Source organism: Rhinoderma darwinii, chromosome 10 (assembly GCF_050947455.1).
Source record: "Rhinoderma darwinii isolate aRhiDar2 chromosome 10, aRhiDar2.hap1, whole genome shotgun sequence".
Taxonomy (NCBI): Eukaryota; Metazoa; Chordata; class Amphibia; order Anura; family Rhinodermatidae; genus Rhinoderma; species Rhinoderma darwinii.
The window spans coordinates 82,063,052-82,074,408 of NC_134696.1; the positions used below are offsets into that span (position 1 = coordinate 82,063,052).

The window sequence follows — 11,357 nt, forward strand, 5'->3', positions numbered from 1 at the left end:
TGATGGAGCATTATACTGTACGGGGGCATTATTCTGTATGGGACAGCTATGGTGTCATTATACTGTATGGGACAGCTATGGGGGCATTATACTGTATGGGGGGCATTATACTGTATGAGGCAACTATGGTGGCATTATACAGTATGGGGGCATTATACTGTATGAGGCAGCTATGGAGGGCATTATACTGTATAGGGGGCATTATACTGTATGTGGAAGCTATGGAGGGCATTATACTGTCTGATGGTCATTATACTGTATGGGGCAGCTATGGGGGCATTAGACTATGGGTAGCATTATACTGTATGGGGCAGCTATGGGGGCATTATACTGTATGGGGAATTATACTGTATGTGGCAGCTATGGGGGGCATTATACTGTATGTGGCAGTGTGGCCGCTATGGAGGGCATTATACTGTATGGGGGGGCATTATACTGTATGGGGCATTATACAGTATGTGGCAGCTATGGGGGCATAATATTGTATGAGGCATTATATTTTATGGGGGCATTATATTGTATGGGTGCATTATACTATATGGGGCATTATACTGTATGGGGCAGCTATGGGTGGCAATATACTGTGGGGCAGCTATGGTGGGCATTATACTGTGGGGGCAGCTATGGGGGCATTATACTGTGTGGGGCAGCTATGGGGAGCATTATATTGTATGGAGTGCATTATATTGTATTGGGGGCATTATACTGTGGGGGCAGCTATGGGGGGCATTATACTGTGTGGGGGCAGCTATGGGGAGCATTATACTGTGGGGGCAGCTTTGGGGGGCATTATACTGTGTGGGGCAGCTATGGGGAGCATTATACTGTGTGTGGACAGTTATGGGGGGCATTATACTGTTGCCGCAGCTATGGGTGGCAATATACTGTGGGGGCAGCTATGGGGGGCATTATACTGTGTGGGGCAGCTATGGGGAGCATTATATTGGATGGGGTGCATTATATTGTATAAGGGGCATTATACTGTGTGGGGCAGCTATGGGGGGCATTATACTGTGTGGGGCAGCTATTGGGGGCATTATAGTGTGTGGGGGCAGCTATGGGGAGCATTATACTGTGTGGGGGCGGCTATGGGGGGCATTATACTGTTGCGGCAACCATGCGGTCTGTCAGGCAAGTCGGCTGGACCTAGGCGTGTGCACGGGTCTGGTGGTGTTGGTGAGGGGTAGGGGGGCCCAAGCTGAATTCTTGCACCAAGGCCCATGAGCATTTAGCTGTGCCCCTGGGGCTTACCCTCTCCACAGACACTACAATGTTAGAAAAAAACAAAGGAGGATACAGGTTCAAAAGGAAGGGAAGGAATGGGATAAAAAAAAAAAAAACACTGGAGCTCCACACTGTAAAAAATGATTTATAAGAAATGGAGAGGGTTCATAGGTGAAATTAATACATAGGATGGGAAATTTCTATTACAATTAAAAACTGCTTGGAAAAATTAGGCCTTAGGGTCTGTGCACACACGGCAGAGTTTTTCCATCACTCATTTCACTGGAAATCCACAGCAGCAAAATTTGCATGTATTATATGTGGATCTTTCCAAGGATTGTCACACTATACATTGAAAATGATAAAATATGCAGTGAAAATCCACAGTTTTTTGCAACATAATGAGTATGCTGCAGATTTGAAACTCTGTAGCATGTCCTCTACTTGTGGAGGAAAGGCAATTCAGACATCAATATAGGAAAGGGTTCTATACAGTTAGAGTACTTCAACTATGGAATCTCCTTCCCCAAGAGGTAGTAATGTCAGACACCATGTCAGCATTTAAAAAAGCGCTAGATGATTATTTACTGACATTGAGAGTTATGATCAACCGCTCTACAGGGAGTCACACATGGAAGCCCTGGGAGCATTTGTTAGGCCTAAGGCTGCCCTTCAAAACCATCAGCCCCAGAGATTGCTCCCCGTCCCTTATGATGCTGTAATCCCTATTCTTCGTGACATCCCAAAAAATGAATGTATGGTGCTGGGAGTTAAGTATCTCCTCTCTGTGCCGTACATTTAGTGGCGCAGGTCAGAAAGGGTATGTTTTTTGTTTTTTTTGTCCATTGGTCATTTTGTGTTTTTTGTTAAAAATTTTACTTACTTTATTATTTTTAGGGTACCCCCTTGCTATCCACAGCCATGTTCAAACATTGCAGCTCAGCCTGTACATGGCCTCTCACACCCTTTCCCCGTACAGTGTCATGTGCCGATATTAGTAATCGCTAATTGGGCTGTACAAATATAGTACAGTCCAAATGCAGCGATATACGGGCTGAGCCACAACTGCTGCGATGATCTTACAGTTAGCACAGAAGTGCTAAGCTAGTCTTAAGGCCCATTTACATGAGCAGATAATCGGTCAGATTCCAACGCAAAGGAGAGATTGTGCATGATAATCGCTTAACGTGAATTGGTGTAGCGACTGAACGACTATCAATAAAGCGCTTGTTGATCGTACATATAATTATTTATACGTTTGTCAGTCTGACATTGTGGTATGTAAACATGAATCGTTTTATTGATAGCTCATTGGACCAAACCAAATTTGTAACGATTATTGAGACAATACCGTTGTGTTGAAATACTTGTCTGGAATCGCTTTTTTGATCAATTACAGCAATGGTATCAAATATTGCTAATACAAATATCTGCTCGTCTTTATTTTTCATTTAATTATCATTAGTTTTGTGCTTTTTTTTTCTTTTTTATAGAACAGTCCATTAAGGGTATGTTCACACGGCAGCGTCCGTAACGGCTGAAATTACGGGGATGTTTTCAGGAGAAAACATCCCCGTAATTTCAGCCATAACGGCATGTGCAGGCACTTTAACGCCGCGTCCATTACGGACGTAATTGGCGCTGCTTTTCATTGGAGTCAATGAATAACGGCTCCAATTACGCCCCAAGAAGTGACAGGTCACTTCTTTGAGGCGGGCGTCTATTTACACGCCGTCATTTGACAGCGGCGCGTAAATATACGCCTCGTGTGAACAGACAAACGTCAGCCCATTGCTTTCAATGGGCAGATGTTTGTCAACGCTTTCAAGCCGCATTTTTCGGACGTAATTCGGGCCAAAAACGCCCGAATTACGTCCGTAATTAGTGTGTGTGAACATACCCTAACACTCAAACATTCAAAAAATCTGATACTGGCAATTTATTTGCTAAGTAGGGGATATTTAGGATATTTTTTTTTCTACATTTTACAGTGTAGATAGAAACTTAAAAAGTAAAAACAGCAAAACAAGAGCAACAAAGTACACAAATACAAATAAGTATTTTTTTATTTGCTAACTATAGAGCCAATGTAAAGGTGGAAAAGGTTAAGGGCACTTGACCAAAGCTCCATAACCCAAACATAAAAAAAATTAATGTTGAAGATAGCAGAGCTAGAATGCTCTATGCAGACTATATTTCGGCCCTACGTTTAGAATGTAAGTCAGGAAAATTCCCAACGTACACGCTAAATGTGTCCATAGGGCTCAACTAAGCCCCACGGAGGCCAAAGGAGTGTTCTCTTGGCCTCAGTTGAGCCTCAAAGCTACGGACAGATTCCCTTTAAATTGTGCAATTTAATGGTTTGTTTTACACTTATCTTGTCCATATTCTGTCTGAACTTTGATGTGTATATTCTGTGAGGAGCAAAATGTCCTTATTCTGTCAAACAAATTTCTGTGTACACAGTAAATAGATGCGTATACAATTTTCTAGAACATACACTAAGTATATATTTACTAACTTTACTTATGTTAGTGAGGGCTTATTCAGACGAATGTATAATACGTCCGTGCTACGCGCGTGATTTTCACGCGCCTCGTACGGACCTATGTTAGTCAATGGGGGCGTTCAGACTGTCCGTGATTTTCACGCAGCGTATGTCCGCTGCGTAAAACTCATGACGTCCTATATTTGCCAGTTTTTCGCGCATCACGCACCCATTGAACTCAATGGGTGCGTGAAAACCGCGCACGGCACGCGGACGCACTTCCGTGTGCCGCGCGTGATGCGCGCTACAGTAGTCAAAACTATGAATGAAAACAGAAAAGCACCACGTGCTTTTCTATTTCCAAACATAAAAACAGAGTGTCATAATGATGGCGGCTGCGCGAAAATCACGCATCATATGCTGCTGAAACACGGAGCTTTTATGGACCTTTTGCGTGCGCGCAAAACTGCACTTTTTTTGCACGCGCAAAATGCACACGCTTGTGTGAATCGGGCCTAAGGCTAAGTTCACACTAGCATTGTCTCCCGTTTAGGTCTCTTCCGTCAGAGGAAGAGATGACCAAAAATCCAAACGGAAAGCATCACTTCCATTTGAATTACCATTGATTTCAATGGTAATTCTTTTGTTTCATTTGAAATCTGTATGCCTCTGTTCGCTAGGTTTCCTAAGCACTAGCAGACGTGCTTAACGCCTGCTACCTACCCCTATCCCGGCCAATTCCCTGCTCCTTCTCCCCATCTCCATAGCGGCAGTTAGCAGCGCTAGCGTGCTGAATAGTTTTATAAGCCTATGTGCGGTTCGGGCTGCCATGGGCCCCCTGGGAGCCTCGGGCCCCGGGCGGCCGCCCGAACTGCCCATATGATAATCTGCCACTGACTGGGGGTGCTGCTTGGCCCAGGCAAGTCTTTTTTTATTTTATTTTGCATTTTTAGCAATACTGATACTCGACCTGGCCTTTGGTCTGCCAGACCTCTTCCTGTCAGAGTTTCCACCAGTTTCCACGTGCCTTTTGATGGTATAGGAAACTGTTCTTACTGCCACCATGGCTTGCTTGGCAATTTCTCTGTAGGACAGACCAACATTTCTAAGGGTTATAATTGTCTGTCTAATTTTGTTAATTGCCTTTTTCTTGCCATTATGATAACAATGTGCTCTGTCCTGAAGAGCAAAACTGTCCAAATCCTGCCCTACAGGGTGTTCTAATGCAGTCTGTTCCAACACTGGTTATATAGAATAAGAGGGTTTGAAATTAATCTCCAAAAGTTGAGAGACCTGTAGGAATAGTATGCTCATCCAATTTCTAACCATAATTTGGTGTCTGTGCTGCAGAGCAGCTGTCCATGATGTCTTCCCTAAAAAAAGCCCTTTGGTTAAGATCAGAAATTCAGACTATTGGGGCGGGTTCACACATGGCGGAATTCCACTTAAATTCCGCTGCGGACACTCCGCAGCGTTAATCCGCAGCGGAGCCGTTTCTCCATTGACTTTCACTTTAATTTAGCAGTGTTCGTTTACACGATGCGTACAATTCCGCTGCGGAGCAGAGGCTGCGGAGCGGAATTTGGTGTCCGCAGCATGCTCTGTCTGTTGCGGAGCAGTGGCGGACTCATGGCGGAATTTCTCCATTGACTTCAATGGAGATTCTAAGTTCCGCAATGAAGTCCGCAGCTGTCATGCACATGTCATGTGTGCTGCGGATGCGTCTTGCTTTTTTAACTTGACATTTCTTCATTCTGGCTGGACCTATGTATTTCTAGGTCTACAGCCAGACTGAGGAAGTCAATGGGGCTCCCGTAATGACGGGAGCGTTGCTAGGAGACGTCAGTAAATAGTCACTGTCCAGGGTGCTGAAAGAGTTAAGCGATCGGCAGTAACTGTTTCTGCACCCGGGACAGTGACTACCGATCCCAATATACATGTATCTGTAAAAAAACATATAAGTTCATACTTACCGAGAACTCCCTTCGTCTGTCTCCAGTCCGGCCTCCCAGGATGACGTTTCAGTGTAAGTGACGGCTGCAGCCAATCACAGGCCAAGCATAGGCTGCAGCGGTCACATGGACTGGCGCGTCATCCAGGGAGGTCGGGCTGGATGCCGAAGGAGGGACGCGTCATAAAGACAACGGGCGGTAAGTATGAATTTCTTTTACTATCACTAGGGAAAGTGCTGTCCCTTCTCTCTATCCTGCACTGATAGGGAGAAGGGAAGCACTTTTCCCGCAGTCCGCAGCAGCTAGTCCGCATCAATTTTCTGCACATTTTGTGCAGATCCGCAGCCGTAATCCGCAACCCGGATTAGGTGCGGCATTGATGCGGACAGTTGCGGAGGAATTCCGCCATGTGTGGTCATGCCCTTGTTGTGTTTGAGGTAAAAAATTTATATAATTTTTAGGTTCTTAACTTACTTTTGAACCTCTGAACCATTTCACGTTATTTGCTGTACTAGAACTGTGTTCATGTAAAAAATAACTGGAAAAATTGAGGTGTTCTAAAACTTTTGACCGGTAGTGTATATATTAATTCCAATTCCTTTACAGGAACTCTAAGGGCTTATTCAGACGGACTGTATATACATCCGTGCAACGCGCGTGATTTTCACGTGCGTCGCACGGACCTATATTAGTCTATGGGGCCGTGCAGACATGTGCGTGATTTTTACGCAGCGTTGGTCCGCTGCATAAAAGTCAAGACATGTCCGTTCTTTGGCCATTTTTCCGATTGAAGTCAATGGGTGCGTGAAAACCACACATGTCACACGGAAGCACTACCGTGCGAACAGCGTGATTCGCGCAACAGCTGTCAAAAGGATGAATGAAAACAGAAAAGCACCACGTGCTTTGCTGTTTAAAAACATCCAAATGGAGTGTCATAATGATGGCGGCTGCGCGAAAATCACGCATCATATGCTGCTGAAACACGGAGCTTTTATGGACCTTTTGCGTGCGCGCAAAACTGCACTTTTTTTGCACGCGCAAAATGCACACGCTTGTGTGAATCGGGCCTAAGGCTAAGTTCACACTAGCATTGTCTCCCGTTTAGGTCTCTTCCGTCAGAGGAAGAGATGACCAAAAATCCAAACGGAAAGCATCACTTCCATTTGAATTACCATTGATTTCAATGGTAATTCTTTTGTTTCATTTGAAATCTGTATGCCTCTGTTCGCTAGGTTTCCGTTTTTTTCAGCAAAAGTGCAGTCTTCTTCTGACGGAAGAGATCTAAATGGGAGACATTTAGCCTAAGGGTATGTTCACACGGACGTTTTTCGGGCCGTAAACACCCAAAAGACGCAGCGTAAAAAAATAGCCGCGAAAAAGAAGTGCAGGTTACTTCTTGGGACGTTTTTAGAGCCGTTTTTCATTGACTCTATGGAAAACAGCTCCATAAACGGCTGTAAAAACCGCGAGTGCCTTAAAAAACGTCTGAAAATCAGGAGCTGTTTTCCCTTGAAAACAGCTCCGTATTTTCAGACGTTTTTGACTCAACGTGTGAACATACCCTTATTGTTCTTTATTCTCTGAAAAACAAATAATTTTCACATAAACATTAACCTAACATAATTTCGAGAACATTTTCCAACACAGAAGCACATGTTTACATGCGTACAGCAGATGTAGGTTTTCTATAGTATTCTAGGAACATTTTGTATCTGACTTGTATTAATGATATGACCTGTGTACACAATCATAATACAATAACATAGTATGTTTTATAATAAGGGTATGTTCACACGCTTAACCAAAGACGTCTGAAAACAGCTCCTGATTTTCAGATGTTTTTTGAGCAACTCGCGTTTTCGCTGCATTTTTTACGGATGTTTTTGGAGCTGTTTTCAATAGAGTCTATGGGTATGTGCACACACACTAATTACGTCCGTAATTGACGGACGTATTTCGGCCGCAAGTACCGGACCGAACACAGTGCAGGGAGCCGGGCTCCTAGCATCATACTTATGTACGATGCTAGGAGTCCCTGCCTCGCTGCCGGACAACTGTCCCGTACTGAAAACATGATTATGTGTGTGCACATACCCTATGAGAAAACGGCTCCAAAAACGTCCCAAGAAGTGTCCTGCACTACTTTTGACGAGCCGTCATTTTACGCGGCGTATTTATGACAGCGACGCGTAAAATGACAGCTCTTCTGCACAGAACATCGTAAGACTCATTGCAAGAAATGGGCAGATGTTTGCTGACGTATTGGAGCCGTCAAACGCCTCCATTACATCTGAAAAGAGATTGTGTGCACATACCCTAAGAGTGAACATCGGGCCTCAGAATCATTTCCTCTGGTGGGCCCATGGCAAACTGGTCTGTTACTGCTTGTGTCAAATACAGATGTAGCAGAGCTGAATTTTCAAATGATCATTTTATTTTGTTCACCAAGATAATAACTAAGATTACTGAGCAGGGTATAGTTACCACACTGCTTCCAAGTGAAAATATCCACATCAAGGGTAAGCAGAAATCACTATCTCTTGTTGGCGTCAATGTCTTTCCTAGGTGCGATACCTCAAATGCTGCAATGTAAAGTAATGTGATCTTACATTATTCCATTAACATTCTAAGATTTTTCTTGGAGCTCTTGAGATACATGATGCTACTGTGGATTGTAAGATATATGACATCATACGAATAATTTATTTAAACATTTATTATCTATTGTTTCTGTACTGCTTACTGCTCAAGCATTAATTTTGTAGAATAGCATGATACAATATGATCCAATGTTAACTTTGATTGTATCCATCTAGGACAGGGGTTAGCAACCTTCAGTGCTCCAGCTGTTGTAAAGCTACAATTCTGAGCATGCCTTTGGCTGGAATAACAAAAGCCTTTGGTTGTCAGGTCAAGCTGGGAGTTGAAGTTTTACAAGAGCTGGAGTGCCGAAGGTTGCTGACCCATGATCTAGGACATTGAAGCCCAACTGGCGGCCCATGGGCCCCATGTGGCCCTCAAGTGACTGATGTGTTGTCCACAGAGGAAAACAAATCCAAACGTTGGCTGCCCCAGGATAATGGTCAGCCATGAGTGCTTCTGTAAAAAATGCATAGAGACAATTATAACATGGCTTACGAAAACGACAATTCTCACGCATTTGATCTCCAGTCTCAAGGGTCTCACGATTTCCTTACATTTGCTCCCATTGTCTCTTGTCCTTTAGGAAAGGAGTCAAATTCTGTCTTTACCCTGAGCACTGAACCGTCTTACGTTGGATTGTTACCAGTCCTTAGTACCAGCTAAATTGGAAAATCCAATTCTTTCTGTTCAGAAATTCTTGAATTTTTTTTTCAATGTGTAATCTTTCAGCTTTAAAATGTTTTAAAGTCTTCTTATTTTATTTTATTTTAGTGTCCAGCTCTTCACCAGAACATCATACTTGGTTGTCCTACCTACTTATACACCAGATCACGGTGCTTGGATTTTATTTATACGATTGAAAATTAACAAATTGACTGAAAACAAATGTTATTTGGGAAAATGTAGCCCCAGAAGCAAAATTCTGCATGAAGAAAGAGCGAAAAAAGACATTTTACCAATGTATACTCAGATATTTCATTAAACACAGTTTGAGTGATTTTTCCAGCAATAAATGCCTGTATGTGTAACCTGTTTAACCATTATATGGAACCCGCCCAACTCGGATGCTTCAGGTTACTTTATCACATTTTACGGACCACCTGTTTATCCGGACCTCACACAAGATTTTTTACTTATTTACGATCAGTTAATTAAATCTTGTTTTTTAGCCATCTCATTGCTTTCTCTGAAATAATGTATGAAATATTAGTAGTCCAAAGTCTACAGAATAGTAAAAAAAGAATATAAAATAGATCACAAATTTTTTTCATCTCTTAACTTTGTATTAATTAATAAAACCAATAAAATATTATATCACCAAAAATGATGTAACAGATGGAAGCTGCCGTTGAAGCTGAGAATTTCTTAGGACTGATGATATTTCAACTCATGAGTTAAGGAGGAAACATAACTTGGAGTGAGTCTGAGGTTGTGTTCTCTATTATATCAATATGTGACTATAAGGAAACTCAGGAAAAGCTTGAACTTACACCATGTAGACGTTGCTACCTAGCTAATACAAAGCGATAGAAGCGATAATCAAGAAATGTAATTTTAATATTAGCTACCCCCAATTAACTTGGATTATACGATTTATAGATAAAATAAACCCAATGACAATTTTAGTTCATTAGATAAAATGACACCATGAGCAAATTTTTATATTATGACCGTCCTATAATATTTAGCACAACTATGACTGGGACTTTTTTTAGGCAAATCAGTTTTTCGTTTGCAATCCCGTAGATTACACTGGTAATCATATGTGACACTGTCGATGTTCTTATTTGTTGTGGGGTTGTCTAGATTCAGATAAAAGGATCTGACGCTTTTTGAAGAAACAGCCCCGTTCTTTTCTATAGGTTGTGTCTGCGATTGCATCTTTTTTCAAGTGCAATACCAGACACAGCCCATAGACAAGAGTGGTGCTGTTTCTGGAAAAAAAAATAGACCCTTTTTTTCTAAATCTAAACACCCAATTTAAATGATATATAGCCAATATACCTACAGTGTGTCTTTCAGTAGTAAAATCATAGCAAGAGGCATAATGCAATTGTGTAACAACTATATTTTCTATAATATTATAGTGTACATTTCATCACTTAACAATCCAGCTTCCATCTAGTTGCACAAAATTCCCTAGGATTACTATGTAGAATCATTGACCTTTTGTAATCCTAAAATTATCAATAAATCCCTCTAAAACTCTGTGCAAACTGTACTATTGTAAAATAGCAAAATAAGTAAAAGAAAATGCCGCCAATTGACAGACCAATATTAATTTCATTATGGAAAATCTGTATTTTCACTCTTCGTGCTTGTTAAGTGGGACAGATACTTCCAGGTGTAATGTCAAGAGCTGTGCTCTGAGACATTCAAATGTCTCCTCTTCTCTGCTCCCTCTCCCCTCTCACAGCATGCACTCTCACTGACACTGTGGGAGAATCTGCAGCTACCTCTCCCCCTTCTCCCTGTTGACTATTTACTGTATTTTTTGGGAACTGAAGAGATTTCTGAATATTTGCAGAGAACCTGCACCTGTAGAAAATGAAAAAAGGAACTACAGTCTGCTGGAATATGAGGAAAATGCCACTTAACCCTTAACTGATATATTAAAAAGTTTCATGTATTTACATGTACTCTTGATTTATGCAAACAAAAATTCTAAAAATAGATATAATTTAAGGTTGAGACCCACTTCTAGATTAATTTACTGCAATGAATAAAACTACTGAAGCTGTGTCCAACTCTTGTATTTTTGTGGTTTACATGGAAATATTTGATTCTCCAGTTTAAATGGCGCCAAATCTTATTTAGTTGAATAGAAACTTATGAATCACTAGTTGCCTATTTCTGCTCTACACAATACCTACCAATACAATTTGTCATTTCCATATAATTTCAGGCGAATATATTAAAAAAATTATATTAATAATAGTGTAGTTCACTACAAAAGTAACATTTTAAACATACAAAGGAAGATGGCAAACTAGACTAATAAAAATACTCCGATATGAATACCCAAGACATAATACCTGAGAGTAGAG

At 41.6% G+C, this 11,357-nt stretch overlaps 1 protein-coding gene across 1 annotated transcript in view; it reads left to right on the forward strand.

Moving 5' to 3' along the window:
• The window catches only part of TECTA (tectorin alpha), a 171,925-nt gene extending 162,213 nt beyond the window's left edge, over positions 1-9,712 (forward strand). Inside the window, exon 23 of the mRNA XM_075840108.1 lies at positions 9,082-9,712. Within this exon, the coding sequence (XP_075696223.1) occupies positions 9,082-9,170 (89 nt within the window). The 3' untranslated portion in view covers positions 9,171-9,712. The remainder of the gene's footprint in view (positions 1-9,081) is intronic.
• The last annotated feature ends 1,645 nt before the right edge of the window (positions 9,713-11,357 follow it).